This window comes from Schistocerca americana, chromosome 3 (genome assembly GCF_021461395.2).
Source record: "Schistocerca americana isolate TAMUIC-IGC-003095 chromosome 3, iqSchAmer2.1, whole genome shotgun sequence".
Lineage (NCBI taxonomy): Eukaryota > Metazoa > Arthropoda > Insecta > Orthoptera > Acrididae > Schistocerca > Schistocerca americana.
The window spans coordinates 705,023,729-705,041,576 of NC_060121.1; the positions used below are offsets into that span (position 1 = coordinate 705,023,729).

At 43.4% G+C, this 17,848-nt stretch overlaps 1 protein-coding gene across 1 annotated transcript in view; it reads left to right on the forward strand.

Moving 5' to 3' along the window:
• LOC124606327 overlaps positions 1-17,848 on the forward strand; it is a 273,720-nt gene that overhangs the window by 134,825 nt on the left and 121,047 nt on the right. The window contains exon 3 of the mRNA XM_047138309.1: positions 11,785-11,942. Within this exon, the coding sequence (XP_046994265.1) occupies positions 11,785-11,942 (158 nt within the window). The remainder of the gene's footprint in view (positions 1-11,784; positions 11,943-17,848) is intronic.

Genomic DNA, 17,848 nt, shown 5'->3' on the forward strand with positions numbered 1-17,848 from the left:
GCCCGTCAACACCGACATTGAACTGTTGGTGACTGGAAACATGTTGCTTGGTCGGACGAGTATCGTTTCAAATTGTATCGGGCGGATGGACGTGTACGGGTATGCAGACAACCTCATGAATCCATGGACGCTGCACATCAGTAGGGGACTGTTGAAGATGGTGGATGCTCTGTAATGGTGTGGGGCGCGTGTAGTTGGAGTGATATGGACCCCTGATACGTCTGGATACGACTCCGACAGGCGACACGTACGTAAGCATCCTGTCTGATTACTTGTATCCATTCATATCAATTGTGCATTCCGACGGACTTTGGTAATTCCGACAGGACAATGCGACACCCCACACATCCAGAATTGCTACAGGGTGGCTTCAGGTACTCTTCTGAGTTTAAACACTTCCGCTCGCGACCAAAATGCCCAGACATGAACATTATTGAGCATATCTGGGATGCCTTGCGACGTGCTGTTCTAGACAGTTCTCCACCCCATCGTACTCTTACGGATTTAAGGACAGTCCTGCAGGATTCATGGTGTCAATTCCCTCCAGCTCTATTTCAGACATTAGTCGAGTCCATGCCACGTCGTGTTGCGACACTTCCGCGCGCTCGCGTGAACCCTGCCCGATATTAGGCGGGTGTACCAGTTCCTTTGGCTCTTCAGTGTCATTATGTATCTCTGTAGGAGCCAAGGAGGAGGTCTGATCCAACCTTGATGTTAAACTTTAAAACGAGACACACACACCTTTTAAGTGTAATACTCCGCGCGAATCCCATAGGGCCTCGTCGCTCGTTGTCAGTTATGAAAGAACCTTTCCAGTAGGGCCCAGTCAGCACCAGGGAATGCAGGTGGATATAGCGTAAATATTGATTTATTAACCCGTCTCATTACGAGAAGTTATCGCCTGACGGGAAGCGGCAGTGTACCAGCCTCAGTGCAGAGTCTCGATACGAGGCTGGTTCTAAAGGCCCCAGAGGCTAGACTTCATGGTGCATCAAGTCCAACACATTTAAATGACAGGGGCTTGCAGATAGACCACACAGTCATAAGCCAAGAGCGCTCGAATGCTCTGTAAAACTGTGGCAAACACGTTCGGTTTGCTCCCCATGAACTATGACTAAGACATTTTAAAAATATTGAGTCAATTCCAGAACCGTCTTTTCAGATAACTGAGGTATGTCTATCATGAGAGTTAAGAATTAATGCGATTTCCAGATAGATCACAGTGTTTTAAAATTAAGAACAATTTCCTTTTTCCTCAGTTAAGAAATGTTTAAAACAGAAAGGGAATAGTTAAAAAGATCGGGTGCAGGCATCTCAGTTGAGAATTTAAAACTACTTTTCTCCACGCAATCATTCAGCTGTCGAAGAGTTAGTTGCAAGACACGAGGGGGAACATAAGGCAGAGCGGTCAGCAACAAACAAAAAACACTCGTTGACATGAGTCTATTAAAAGATATGGCAAAAAGTCATACTTAAGACAGTACCTTGAGGGTCACCTTTCTCCTGCTCAAAGCGATCAGACAAGATGTCACCGACTCGATATCTAAAAGAGAGTGGTGTGAGGTCGGCCCGCATAAAAATAATAGGCATCCTCGAAGACCCCATTCGTGGGGCTTGTCTTTTCAGGTGTGAGGTCGGTCCACATGAAGAATAAAACACATCCTGTAAGACCCCATTCGTGGAGCTGCCATAGGATAATGCGCCTGTGTATCGTAGGTCTTCTCAACGATAAAAAATATACCCAGGTGGTGATGCTGGCGCAGGAAAGAGGAAAGCCCGTTGTGTAACCGCTTCCAGGAGGAACAGGTTATCAAAGGTGGAGCGATGTATACTAAATTTACACTAAACCAACTAAGGAACTGCCTGGAATATAAGATCCAGACAAGGCGGTGGCTGACGATCCGGATTTTGGGGATGGCGGTAAGGCTGTTTTAACAGAAACATGTTTTTGATTCTCTGCTTGTCTCCCGGAGAATCTGATATCATTTCTGACATTATGTTCTGCAGCCACCATAATTTCAGTGGTGAGAAAGCTTGGTTGTGTGACCATCGGCGCAGTTTGCAGATACATTTACAGGTGCTTGTGGAGGTGCTCCACTCACCTGTCGAAATTTAGGTGCCAACACTAGTGTTTTGTATAGACTGCTCCAATGTCGAGGCAAACGACTTTACGAGAGAGGGCGGCTGTGTGGCCCTCAACCCCTTCTTCACGTCGGAGTAAGAGATACGTTGGGAGACTTTAATCTCCTGTACTTTCTTCTCTTCTGCGAAGATAGAACATTCCTTGCTCCAAACTGGATGGATTTGGGTGCAGTTACACACACAGATGAGGCAGTACATTGAAGACCTGGTCCAGGGGCAGTGCAGCTGCATCTTCCTCTCGTAGTCTGACCGTTGCAACCGACGGTGGTGTGACCGAAGCATTGACACTTGAAGCACTGCATCGGATTTGGTTCATAGGGCCTATCTTTAAGGCGTACAAAACCCGCTGCATTATGCTCAACAGATTAGATAAACTGAATGTCAGGAGAAAAGATGCTGACTTCTGGAACTCACCACCAACCCTCTTTACGGAATTCTGAACTTCAGTGACATATTATTTCGTACTTCTTTGCTATCCATATCTATAATCTGGCAGCACGTTACAACGATACAACCACTTAGCTTAGTGTCCAGATCACTGTTGATAAAATATTCTCCAAGTTGTTGGACATTTAACAATGTGGGTACGTGGGTACATTTCAGACTATCCATCAAGAGTGTACCATTGCGAAGTCTCCTCATAGATTTAAGCTGCCCTGCAAGAGCCTTTAGAGTTTTATGGCTGTAGAATTGCCCCTCCTCCGTCCTCTCTGAGCATCTCATCCATCTCTCTGTCCATCCCCTCCTCCTTCCTCTTGCTGTCCATCTTCTCCTCCCTCTTCTCTGTCTGTTCATCAACCCCTCCCCCTGCCTGTCTGTCCCTCTCCTTGTCCCCCTTCTCTCTGTCCATCTCACCCTTCCCCCTTCAAACGTCTAACTACAACAAATACATTACCTACCACAGGATGTGGCCTGTTTATGTTACTGGATGCACTGAGATTCACAGACATCTCAGGTGACTTCCATATTGTTTGGGTGTTAACAGTTCCCAACAGCACCTCCCTCCCCTCCCCCCATCCCAAACTCCACCGAAACGTTGGAAGTGGAGAATAATAACTTAGGCTTCCTGGAGTTCCCAGTTGGGGAAGTAACTGTCCACCCAGGCAGAGCCTCACTTGCCTGTGTAAGTCTGAGGGATAGCAAGTTCCCCAGAGGTTTTCCGGTAGCGGCTGCTCTGCCTCAACTGCCGTGCATCTCATCGGCGCGCTGCTCACTTTCAGATTGACGAGTTTGTCATAGAGGTTTTTACCTCCTCGATATTCGGGTGGTTAAGCCAAGATCACCGTTCTCGATAACACACAACGTTCCACTGTCGCCCTGCATGGTGATCGCTGAACCATACCCAGATCTTTCAGTTACAGAAGACTGGCGGCGCTTCCAAATCCCCACCAAAGAAGCCTGGGTATGCCTGACTCTAGCTCAGAAAATGCAAGCTGAGGTCCCGGAGGTGCTCGTCACTTCGAACGGCCCGGGCTTAATCGAAAATTCCACGGACGCCGCGAGCAAACCACCCCGCCTCCCACACGATCAACAATCCTCCCCAAAAGATGATGGAGATGAACAGTATGGCAAGTAATGACAAGTAATTGGGGGCTTGAGTGATGCTTTGGAGGGTAGATGAAATAAATTGTGTTTTATTATTTGAAATACAATAAGCTGTACAACAATAGTGTGACCCATTCTTACACACTGCTCTAGAGTTTGGGATCCCCTTTAGGTCGGATTAAAAGATTCGAATGCGGGCTGCTTCATTTGTAACCGGTAGGTTTGATCGACGCCCGAGTATTATTGGAATTCTCCCTGGACTCAAATGGAAATCCCTGAGGAAAGACGTTCTTTTCTCAAAACGCTATTGAGAAAATGTAGAGTACCGGCTTTTGAAGCTAATCGCAGAACGATACTACTGCCGCCAACATAATTTTCCCATAAGGACCAGGGAGGTAAGGCAGAGAAACCAGGACTGGTATGTAGGTGTGCAGACAGTTATTTTTCCATCACTCTATTTGCGAGTGGAACAGGAAAGGAAATGACTAGTAGCTGCAGGCACCAAAGGATGCACTGCGGACGTAAATGTAGATGAAGCTGTTACAGTTTAAAAGACTATTTTAACCATACAATACGGTGCTGTGGTTAAGGCATTGTACTCACATTTGAGGCAAGCAGACTTCCTGTCACATGATTCATAATTAGATTTTCCATGTTGTATTTCACTCATCTGAGGCTAATGGCCTTGAAAATGGCCTGTGTTTCGTCGGTACGAGCCTCGTCTGTAACAAAGTGTAAAACCTTAGTCTTCCTACCCTCGTCGTACGAGCACTTTTATAGACTCTAGTGGTTGCTGGTAATTGTGTGTCATATACACTGCAGCTTTACTGTATGGTTAAATGATGATGGCGTCCTCTTGGGTAAAATATTACGGAGGTAAAATAGTCCCCCATTCGGATCTCCGGGCGGGGACTTCTCAAGAGGACGTCGTTATCAGGAGAAAGAAAACTGGCGTTCTACGGATCGGAGCGTGGAATGTGAGATCCCTTAATCGGGCAGGTAGGTTAGAAAATTTAAAAAGGGAAATGGATAGGTTAAAGTTAGATATAGTGGGAATTAGTGAAGTTCGGTGGCAGGAGGACAAGACTTCTGGTCAGGTGAATACAGGGTTATAAATACAAAATCAAATAGGGGTAATGCAGGAGTAGGTTTAATAATTAATAAAAAAATTGGAGTGCGGGTAAGCTACTACAAATAGCATAGTGAACGCATTATAGTGGCCAAGATAGACACGAAGCCCATGCCTACTACAGTAGCACAAGTTTATATGCCAACTAGCTCTGCAGATGACGAAGAAATTGAAGACATGTATGATGAGATAAAAGAAATTATCCAGGTAGTGAAGGGAGACGAAAATTTAATAGTCATGGGTGACTGGAATTCGACAGTAGGAAAAAGGAGAGAAGGAAACATAGTAGGTGAATTTGGCTTGGGGGTAAAGAATGAAAGAGGAAGCCGTCTGATAGAATTTTGCACAGAGCATAACTTAATCATAGCTAACACTTGGTTCAAGAATCATAAAAGAAGGTTGTATACATGGAAGAAGTCTGGAGATACTAGAAGGTATCAGATAGATTATATAATGGTAAGACAGTGATTTAGGAACCAGGTTTTAAATTGTAGGACATTTCCAGGGGCTGATGTGGACTCTGACCACAATCTATTGGTTATGAACTGTAGATTAAAACTGAAGAAACTGCAAAAATGTGGGAATTTGAGGAGATGGGACCTGGATAAACTGCCTAAACTAGAGGTTGTACAGAGTTTCAGGGACAGCATAAGGGAACAATTGACAGGAATGGGGGAAATAAATACAGTAGAAGAAGAATGGGTAGCTTTGAGGGATGAAGTAGTGAAGGCAGGAGAGGATCAAGTAGGTAAACAGACGAGGGCTAGTAGAAATCCTTGGGTAACAGAAGAGATATTGAATTTAATTGATGAAAGGAGAAAATATAAAAATGCAGTAAATGAAGCAGGCAAAAATGAATACAAACGTCTCAAAAACGAGATCGAGAGGAAGTGCAAAATGGCTAAGCAGGCATGGCTAGAGGACAAATGTAAGGATGTAGAGGCTTATCTCACTAGGGGTAAGATAGATATAGCCTACAGGAAAATTAAAGAGACCTTTGGAGGTAAGAGTGCCACTTGTATGAATATCAAGAGCTCAGATGGAAACCCAGTTCTAAGCAAAGAGGGGAAAGCGGAAAGGTGAAAGGAGTATATAGAGGGTCTATACAAGGGCGATGTACTTGAGGACAATATTATGGAAATGGAAGAGGATGTAGATAAAGATGAATTGGGAGATACGATACTGCGTGAAGAGTTTGACAGAGCACTGAAAGACCTGAGTCGAAACAAGGCCCCGGGAGTAGACAACATTCAATTGGAACTACTGACGGCCTTGGGAGAGCCAGTTCTGACAAAACTCTACCATCTGGTGAGCAAGATGTATGAGATAGGCGAAATACCCTCAGACTTCAAGAAGAATATAGTAATTCCAATCCCAAAGAAAGCAGGTGTTGACAGATGTGAAAATTACCGAACTATCAGTTTAATAAGCCACAGCTGCAAAACACTAACGCGAATTATTTACAGACGAATGGAAAAACTGGTAGAAGCCGACCTCGGGGAAGATCAGTTTGGATTCCGCAGAAATGTTGGAACACGTGAGGCAAACTGACTTTACGACTTATCTTAGAAGAAAGATTAAGGAAAGGCAAACCTTTGTTTCTAGCATTTGTAGACTTAGAGAAAGCTTTTGACAATGTTGACTGGAATACTCTCTTTCAAATTCTAAAGGTGGCAGGGGTAAAATACAGGGAGCGAAAGGCTATTTACAATTTGTACAGAAACCAGATGGCAGTTATAAGAGTCGAGGGACATGAAAGGGAAGCAGTGGATGGGAAGGGAGTGAGACAGGGTTGTAGCCCCTCTCCGATGTTATTCAATCTATATATTGAGCAAGCAGTAAAGGAAACAAAAGAAAAAGTTGGTGTAGGTATTAAAATCCAGGGAGAAGAAATAAAAACTTTGAGGTTCGCCGATGACATTGTAATTATGTCAGAGACAGCAAAGGACTTGGAAGGGCAGTTGAACGGAATGGACAGTGTCTTGAAAGGAGGATATAAGATCAACATCAACAAAAGTAAAACGAGGATAATGGAATGTAGTCAAATTAAGTCGGGTGATGCTGCGGGAATTAGATTAGGAAATGAGACGCTTAAAGTAGTAAAGGAGTATTGCTATTTGGGGAGCAAAATAACTGATGATGGTCGAAGTAGAGAGGATATAAAATGTAGACTGGCAATGACAAGGAAAGCGTTTCTGAAGAAGAGAAATTTGTTAACATCGAGTATAGATTTAAGTGTCAGGAAGTCGTTTCTGAAAGTATTTGTATGGAGTGTAGCCATGTATGGAAGTGAAACGTGGGCAATAAATAGTTTGGACAAGAAGAGAATAGAAGCTTTAGAAATGTGGTGCTACAGAAGAATGTTGAAGGTTAGGTGGGTAGATCACATAACTAATGAGGAGGTGTTGAATAGGATTGGGGAGAAGAGAAGTTTGTCGCACAACTTAACTAGAAGAAGGGATCGGTTGGTAGGACATGTCCTGAGGCATCAAGGGATCACAAATTTAGCATTGGAGGGCAGCGTGGAGGGTAAAAATCGTAGAGGGAGCCCAAGAGATGAATACACTAAACAGATTCAGAAGGATGTAGGTTGCAGTAGGTACTGGGAGATGAAGGAGCTTGCACAGGATAGATTAGCATGGAGAGCTGCATCAAACCAGTCTCATGACTGAAGACCACAACAACAACATACGCTGCCGTTGGGAAACGGTGAGTTATGGTGTCCCGAATGTACAGGATGTACTGTAGTTGTGGGACTACATACTTACAAATGTTATCGTAAATATGGGACAAAAATAATTTGTAAATGACAGTGAGGCGACTTTAGAGGAGGCTTAGACTAAGCTACGTCCTTACGTATGTGTCGCTGAAACACATAGTTTTCAAGCTTCCTAAGAAAATTAAATACTGTATTTATGTGGAAAGAAAAGTATGTCAACCCTTTGCCTTTCAAAAACAAGTGCTCCACTGACGTGCAAGGTTCGAGTCCAAGTCCGGCACACAATTTCACTCTGCTTAGAAGTTTCAAATCCGCGCACACTCCACTGCAGAGAGCAAATTCATCCTAGAAACATTCCCCTACGTTGTGGCTCCGAAGTACCCTTTCTTCCAGAAGTGCTAGTCCTGCAAGTTATGCTGGAGATCTTCTGAGGAGAATTTGGAAGATAGGAGACAGGTACCGCCGGAAGTAAAATTATGGGGGCCGGCCGTGGCTCTTGCCTGGATAACTAAGTCGGTAAAGGAGAAGTCTTGGTTGTTCTAAAAGAGGAGCCTTGTTTGTGTTACAAGAGAAGTCTTGTTCACGTTAGAAAAGAAGCGCAGATCTGAAAGAGGAGATTCGTCTGAAATAGACAAAGAAGAGGACGCCGGTAAGTTTTAGAAAAGTAGCAACTTTTGGTTTAGAAGAGAAGTCTTGTTCGCTTCTAGAGGAGGAGTTTTGTTTGTTAGAATGGAGAAATGTTGCTTGAATTTTTTTGCTTCGTAAAATGAGTATTATTCGTTTCAGAAGAGATATCATATTTGTATTTTGGCAATAAGTTCTTTTTCTTTTTGTTGCGATTTGGAACTGTTATTGTTGTATTACGTTGAAGAGGAGTACTACATATCACGCCTTAAGCGCGAGAAGGTCTTAGGAGAGAGAGACAGGATGGGCTATAAAGGGAGATGGGGGCCCTAAAAGACTATAAACAACTAATAAAACAAAACAAAGAAATAGAAAAGTGCGTAGAGCACTTGTTAACTGAGGGTGAAGGTCCAACGTTTGAGTCCTGAACTGAAGCACATTTTTAACCTACAAGAATTTTTTTTTTTTATTTTGTTCGATTTGATGTCTCACACGTTGCTGTGCTCATAATACCAACGTTTTTTTTTTCCTCCGTTTTTAGGTTTCCATACTCAATTGCTAAAACCGAACCCTTATAGGGTTACTTTAATGTCCGTCTGTTTGAATGCTAAGGCCCATTTCTCTCAAGAATGGGTAGAGGTATCAAGTTTGAATTTATGTCCCATACTGCGGTCTACGGGCCCTCGGCGTTGTGAGAACTTTCTAACTTAAGTTTCTAAGTCAGTGTAATCAAAAGATACGGTCATATGGGCCAATGTCACATATTTCAATACTCGCAAACTCACTCATCAAAACGTATACGCCACTTCCCTTTGATCCAGAAACATAAAATTGGGTAAGAAGCTTGATTTCATAGTACAAACAAAGGAACAGGATCTGAACATTGTTAATTTGTAATTATACCACATACAAGATATGTTTTTGTCGGCGGCCGCAGTGGCCGAGCGGTTCTAGGCAGTTGATTACGGAACCGCGCGACTGCTACGGTCGCAGGTTCGAATCCTGCCTCGGGGATGGATGTATGTGATGTCCTTAGGTTGGATAGGTTTAAGTAGTTCTAAGTTCTAGGGGACTGATGACCTCAGATGTTAAGTCCCACAGTGCTCAGAGCCATTTAAACCATTTTTTGGGTTTTGTCGTTTCTTGTCCATCTGCCTGTCCGACAGTTAAGACCCCTTTCCTCAGAACCAGCTACGGTATCAAGTTGAAATTTTTGTCAAATAGTAAGATCCACGGTACCTTGGCAGTGTAAAAATTTTAAGTTTCTAAGCCAATGCACTGAAAAGATACCACCATATGTAGATCATATATTTTGATATTTGCCAAATCACTCAACACAACCACAGATGAATTATCTCTAAACGTGTCAAGCCTGGCTGTCTAGTAGGAAACCGCATGCCCGGGAACAGAGCGGTCGCTGGATCGAATATCGTTCTTCGTTTTAATAGAGCTTTCGCCTCTCTACGGTGTGAAGAGTCGCCAGATATAATAAGCGGTTCGGATACCATTATCTGTAGGTCCCCTCTGCACAGTTGGAGAACTGCAATTCTTTAGGGGCACACAACTCGCTGAAGAGGCGTCTAATAGAAAGATATGCGCCAGGCCCTTGAGCCACGTGAAATTACCATTTCTCAGGAAACTCGTTACACAAGGTTGCATTAGAACAATCCGTTTACTACCAGATTCGGTCTAAGACCATCATCTTGTACGAAAAGTAGGCCAGTGCAAATCACACGTCATTCACGTAGAAACATAAAACGCGATTTAACAATCAGTCTCATGAATATTACTACTGGCCATAAAAATTGCTACACCACGAAGATGACGTGCTACAGACGCGAAATTTAACCGACAGGAAGAAGATGCTGTGATATGCAAATGATTAGCTTTCCAGAGCATTCACACAAGGTTGGCGCCGGTGGCGACACCCACAACGTCCTTACACGAGGAAAGTTTCCAACTGATTTCTCATACACAAACAGCAGCTGACCGGCGTTGCCTAGTGAAACGTTGTTGTGATGTCTCGTGTAAGGAGGAGAAATGCGTACCATCAAGTTTTCGACTTTGATAAATGTCGGATTGCAGCCTATCGCGATTGCGGTTTATCGTATCCTGACATTGCTGCTCACGTTGGTCGAGATCCAATGACTGTTATATGTCATCAGTGGGTTCAGGAGGGTAATACGGAACCCCGTGCTGGATCCCAACGGCCTCGTATCACTAGCAGTCGAGATGACAGGTATCCTATCTGCATGGCTGTAACGGATCGTGCAGCCACGTCTCGTTCCCTGAGTCAACAGATTGGGACGTTTGAAAGACAACAATCATCTGCACGAACAGTTCGACGACGTTTGCAGTAGCATGGACTATCAGCTCGGAGACCATGGCTGCGTTTGCCCTCGACGCTGCATCACAGACAGGAGCGCCTGCGATGGTGTACTCAGTGATGAACCTGGGTGCACGAATAGCAAAATGTCATTTTTTAGGATGAATTAAGGTTCTGTTTACAGCATCATGACGGTCGCATACGTGTTTGGCGACATCCCGGTGAACGCACTTTGGAAGCGTGTATTCGTCATCGCTATACTGGCGTATCACCCGGCGTGATGGTATGGGGTGCCATTGGTTACACGTCTCGGTCACCTCTTGTTCGCATTGACGGCCCTTTGAACAGTGGACGTTACATTTCAGATGTGTTACGACCCGTGGCTCTACCCTTCATTCGATCCCTGCGAAACCCTACATTTCATAAGGATAATGCACGACCGCATGTTCGAGGTCCTGTACGGGCATTTCTGGTTACAGAAAATGTTCGACTGCTGCCCTAGCCAGCACATTCTCCAGATCTCTCACCAATTGAAAACGTCTGGTCAATGGTGGCCGAGCAACTGGCTCGTCACAATACGCCATTCACTACTCTTGATGAACTGTGGTATCGTGTTGCAGCTGCATTGGCAGCTGTACGTGTACACGCCATTCAAACTCTGTTTGACACAATGCGCAGGCGTATCAAGGCCGCTATTACGGCCAGAGGTGGTTGTTATGGGTACTTATTCCTCAGGATCTATGCACCAAAATTGCGTGAAAATGTAATCACATGTGAGTTCTAGTATAATATATTTGTCCAATGAATACCCGTTTATCATCTGCATTTCTTCTTGGTGTAGCAATTTTAATGGCCAGTAGTGTATAACGACTGTCAATTAAGTTAATATTACACCCTAACGAAGTTGATTAGAATCTGTTTTATGTTATGAATTGAAGGTTTCACTCGTTTCAAAGCATTCCTGGAAAAAAAAAAAACGTAACATGCTGTGGTATCGTGTTGAAGCTGCATGGGCAGCTGTACCTGTACCCGCCATCCAGGCTCTGTTTGACTCAATGCCCAGGCGTGTGTCATGCATACAGCTGCTGCCGATAACAGTCTCAAGATAATATTTGAAATTGTGTAGGTTTGTACCGAACCCCCAGAGAGCGAGTCCTCCTCGCATTTGACGGGTAATTTCCACTCCCCTCCCCTCCCCGCTTGCAGCCACTGCATGAGTTGAACGCTCATCAAGATGTGAAACTTTGTCGGGAGAGAGCCGGACATGAGCGTGAGGAAGTGGCGGCGGTGTGGTTGCAGGGGCCTGCGCGGGTCTGCGGTGCCGCTGCTGCAGGTGTTCGAGGTGCGGGACGTGGACTGGGCCCGCGTCGTCATGGCCGCCTGCTCGGTGCTCGCCTTCGCGCTCGTCATGGTCGAGGAGAGCGGGCCCATGCACGCCATCGTCATCTCGCTCGCCGGTAAGTCCCTGCGCCGCCCGACCCTGGCTCGCACTCGTCCAGTTACCTCACGCAGCGTTTAAACCTGCTCTCCGGAGACAGGCAGTGAAGTCTGCACCACAACGTCTCACACCAACATTTTTTTTAAAAAAAAAAGAGGTGGAGCCCCTCCACGCCCACACCGGCATGATGGCCAACACAAAAGGTCTACTGCCATCTCTGCATAAGGGTTAGTATTCACTAAAGTGAGGTGTCGCAAGATGTGGGTACTGCGATGTCTGCGTACGTCTGGTTAGGATTAACCATTAATACGCGCTCATCTGGAGATAGATTGGTCGAAATCTGACGAAGGGTAGCGGTTTGAAGGGCAGAGGAAAAAAAGTGCCAAAGCAAGAGCCAAGGGAAAAAAACCTCTGCGAAAGTTAGGTCGGGCGGCAAGAGCAGTAGCGGTTGTCTTGCTGCCTGCGATAGGTTGTGTAAGGATAGGCTTTGTTAGTAGTGGGTATCATGCATGTCGATACCTTGACGTTGTGCGTTTGTGATGCTCGGCGGCTGGCGCTGGGTGCTGGTACAGAGTCCTCGTTCAGCGTCCTGCAACCTGTAACAGTTAGGTTTGTTACCGGTCTTGTGTCCGATAGGTCATATACCGGAGGCACAGTGTGAGGGAGTGTTGGCAGATTGTTCGTGCGTCTGTGGGCGAGCTCGTCGGTGTCCCTGCTGTGGCCTGTTGGTTGGCTCTAATAGCAGCTGGTAGTTGCCAGTCAGTGTTGCTGATATGCAGGGGCTTACCGGCGTTTGTCGCTGTTTGCGTATGTTAGTTTACCATAGGTGGTTATGCCCTAGCTAGCAGTGTCTTTGGCCGCTACCAACAACAAGTCGAGTCTTGTTTAAGTTGATTTGTGTCTCCAAAAGTCCTGCGGCCACAGTTAACAAAATAAATCACTCTCGCCTCTCTCTCTGTCGTGGTTTATGGTACTACAAACAATTAGCTAAATCATCATCTTCATCATCGTCATCAACGGCTGCATACAGGACTTGTAGACTTCTCCACACACTACCGCATTCTCACCCAAGTTTGACCCGTTCGTTTCTTCACGTCATCAATCCATCTCTCACTGTGTCGTCCTCTGTCTTCTTCATCATGAGATCTCCATACTAGAATCTTCTCACTCCGTCATTTCCTCTCGCTGGTATGCCCATCCCACTTCCATTTCAGTTTCCTGAAAGTCAATATCAAGTCCTCAATTCCTGTCTCTTCGCACACAATGAATTTTGGAAGATCCTGGTCGCAAATTAATTTGTTGACTCGTTCCGATACATCGTTGTGAGACATAGCTGTGATAGGAACAAAGGATTACAATATAGAAAGATGCTTCAGGAAAAATACGTGCACTATGGACAGCAGTTCCCATCAATACTTAATGACGTACAAAAAACAAATCACACGAAAGTGGACACATAACGTACGGAAAAACAGCTCTCATATATGTGGAAGCAGTTGCCAAACTGACCGTACATAGAAAAACGTAGTGGTAACGAAAACAAATGCCGTCATACATGGTGTTTGCAGTCATACAGACCACAGATGGCTCTCGAAGAACGTAACCTCAATGAATATATCGAGAATTAACTCCATGAACTTGAAACCCATGGAGGATCCATGGAGGTATAAAACTTCAAAATCGCGAATTGTGCAATGGACAGATTTAAAAATAAACAAATATAACAAAATACACAGAGTTTATTCAGGACGTTATCTGTTGAAATTACAAAACTTAGACGAGTTAGGGAGAGAATATGAGGTAGTTACATTTTAAACAAAATGTAAATTAAAACAAAGAACAGCCGGCCGGAGTGACCGAGCGGTTCTAGGCGCTACAGCCTGGAACCACGCGCCCGCTACGGTCGCAGGTTCGAATCCTGCCTCGGGCATGGATGTGTGTGATGTCCTTAGGTTAGTTAGGTTTAAGTAGTTCTAAGTTCTAGGGGACTGATGACCTCAGAAGTTGAGTCCCATAGTGCTCAGAGCCATTTGAACCATTTGAACCAAAACAAAGAACAACATTTAAGCAATTACAACACATGCAATAATAACATAAAAGAATTTTTTACCAAAGTATATAGAACAGTAGAAAGGAAACAAATATATACACGTCTTATAAAACATGTGACGTAGTAAATGTTAAAACATAAAATGATGGACGATAAATTAATAACGTATTATAAGTTTGTTAACAAATTAACAAGTTTTTTATTTGTTATTAATTTATTGTCTGCCATTTTATGTATTAACGTTTGTTAAGTCACCTGCTTTTCTTAACATCGAATCTAGACTTAAGTATTAGGAAGTCTTTTCCGAAGGTATCTGTCTGGAGTGTCGCTATATATGCAACTGGAACATGGACGATAAACAGTTTAGACAAGACGACAATAGAATCTTTTGAAACATGCTGCAGAATAATGCTGAAGATTACATGTATGAATAAGGTACCTAATCAGGAAGTACTGAATAGAATTGAGGAGACAAGAAATGTGTGATACAACTTGACTAAAAGAAGGGATCGGTTAATGGAACACATTCTGAGACATTAAGAGGTCACCAACTTAGTATTAGAGGGAAGTGTGTGTGTGGGGGGGGGGGGGGGGGGCTTGAAATTCACGGGAGAGCAAGAGATGAATACAGTAATCAGATTCAGAAAGATGTACGTTACAGCAGTTATTCGACGATGAAGAGGCTTGCACAGGATAGCACGGAGAGCGACATCAAACCAGTCAGTGGACTGAAGACCACAACAACAACATGGTTATATTGCTGACATACCCACGTGCTGTTTGATTTTCTATGAGAATATTTCCGACAACAACACATTAATAACTTACAAACAAGCTATGATGAAAGAGATAAATATGAAGCCTATACTGAATCCAATGTACAGGACAGGAAATATTGTGTATCGAGGCCAAGTATACTCAGTAAAATCATCATTTCATAAAATGACAAGCATATCGCGTCAGCCGTAAATCAGGAAAACATAAACAAAACATTAACACAGTTGTAACGATTGAGTAGTCATAAATAGTGTGAAAATGGTAACTAAAGTTATATCAATCCTGCAACAATAAAAACTGAAATATGGTAGCAAGTAAATGTCCATGACAAATACAGCGCAGAACAACTGAAGGCCATTCCTAAATCATCGGTCTAATGTCAGTTCACGGATCGGAAGAGGATGCCCGTTTTTTCGCCATTTTCTTTCTGTCTGTTCTTGATATGCCTAACATTAACTGTTTTCCCACTTAACGTGCATGTTTCACTCCTTTAAGCTTGTACTGTCAGCATGAGCTACTTATAGATTTTCCGTTTTAGACACGTTGGTAACTTACTTCTGCATACATCATTCAGCTTCCCGAATGAACTCACAAGCATTTTACTCTATTTATTTTTATTTTTAATGTGCCACACGCTTCTTGCTTTCAATTGTCTTAAGTATAGAAGTGCGTAACATTTGCTTATTAATGTTAGCGATATTTCTGTCAGTGTACCTATTGTACATAATTTGGCTCTTAGTGTAGTTAAACTTAAGACCTACTACAATACTTACTCTGTTCAGTCCTTCCATTCTTTGCTAAAGTTCTTCTGAATCCAAAACAAACAAAACAATGTCAACTACAATTAGAATGTGGTTCAGATTAGATCTGTTTAAGCATATTCCTTCTTCATCCCAGTATAATGATTTGAAGCCTTCTTCTATAACTGCAAAAACACTTTCGTAGAAATGGAATTACGTTGCTTAATTCCTTTCTCATATTTCTTTTTCTCTTCACTCTCTTGTTGTAATTGAAGGGAAATTCGATTTCTCATGGTCTGTAAGTCCCATATAACATGGTAACTTACACTCTTTTTTTTTCTATAGCTTGTTCTCACTTGCCATTTTATTTTTGGAGATCATCAGCGAATAAATTAGTTTGAACAACCAAGTATATTTCAATAAAACACTCACCTATTGTCTTTAATCATTTAATCGGTTTCGACAGATTAGTCGTTATCAACTTCCCATAGGTACTTCTTTTCCGATACCTACGTAAAAACATGCTAGAAGTCGACATAGCCGCGCGGCTCCCATTGCAGAACTGCTATAACTTCGTTAACGTCCAGCATATGTTCGATTGTGGTGTAGCCGTTTTGTTCTGTTCCCTGGTTAAAGTCCAAAGCTTTCTGTAGGCAGTTACAGAGGATTTTTGAAAAATCTTGTCCAGCAGTGACAAAATACTAGAGGGCCTCTCGTGCTTCACATATTTTCTACTGCCTTTCTTCTGGCTTACAACAACTGCTGCATTGTTCCGCAAACGCACTGTGCAAGTTTTACTTTCACCGCCTCTCGTCCAACACTTATTACTCGTACTATTATATAATAATTCCTAAGCATTTTTCTCCTTCCAGGTACCGATTTTCTTTCGTACTTCTTCTGACAGTATCTCTGGAATGCAGTCATTTTCTCATTCTATAAACTAAGTGTTCGTTTCCTTATGTGCACTTTCAGCTTACACAGAACCTTCAGACTCCGTTAGCATGACCTCTCGGTTCGTAATAACAGTACCGTCTACCATTCTGATATGTGATATAATGTCTAAGCGCAAATGCCCAGTTGTTTCGTCATTATTTGTTTGTTTTCGATCAGCTGCTATATAGTCTTTTCATTATATTGACACTCTTCTCGTAAACGTTTCTGAACATCTACGTTTAATTCAGTTAACTCTATTTAATCTCTGTTATCATTTACGTTTGATTCTTTTTCTTTCCTTCTTCTTAATTTGTCTTGTGTCCTTGAAGTTTCGTTTTCTTTATTCCTTTTCGTTCATACAACATCTAATTTTATCATTATTTTTTTGTTAAACCATTATTCCTAATTTTTGCAACTGCATATGTACAGTTAAATATCTCTTAGTTACGGTTCAGACGGAGAGGAAAGAGCGTGCAGTAACTACCGGTGATCTTGTTACCACTGAGTTTTCTCGTGTGTCAGCGCTTGATGCTACTGATGACAGTTGACACACGAGTTTGTCTTTAGTAATACAATGATAATACTTATAGAAACATAACATTCTGCCAGTACTTTCCACTAATAGTACTCAGTGTAAGAGCATCTATTTGTGACGAGTCATGTATTGTTGATAACTATCATGAAGAACGACTGCGAATGTCGGACATATAAATTTTGACCACTTTTCTAGATATTAGTTTCCCGTTGTATTACAGGATCTTAAAGTTTCCAAGGATGGATCTTGGATGAAAATCTTGAGTTTCATCCTTGCTTTCACTTCCTACTCGTTCATGTAAGGTTGCTGCGAGAGCAATTATTGACACCCTGCATGTCTATTTTGTTCGATTCATTTGAAAACTTGGAATCCCACGTCATAGTGCTAGGTACTGCGACTGTAAGATGACAAATGCAATGTGGCAACGTTCGTGCAGCCACACACGCGAATGTGCATCATGGTGTTCTAGGCAGAACCTTGACCCACGTGAAAATACAGCGCGGCTGCACCTGTGTGGTATATCATCGTTGAGTGCCGCTGACGATGCGCATATGTCTGCTGCAGAGTCAAAGGAGGCCTCATCAGGCGTTGCCGTTGTGGCGGTACATGGTGCAATCGGTGCCGTTGCACTGTCGAAGTGATCGTCTTGCTGTAGAAAAGCTCACATGCCGAGTCGAGGGACTTGGCATGGCTGTGCGATCCTGCCCGGTTGAGTGAAAATACATCTGCACTCTGTAGGTCGCTAGTCATGCGAGTTCATTGAGTTCCTGTTTGGCGTTGAGCATAGGACTCCTGAGTCAGTAGATACCAAATTCGCATGACATCCCTGGGGTCGCGATCAGCCGGCCGGAGTGGCCGAGAGGTTCTAGGCGCTACAGTCTGGAGCCGCA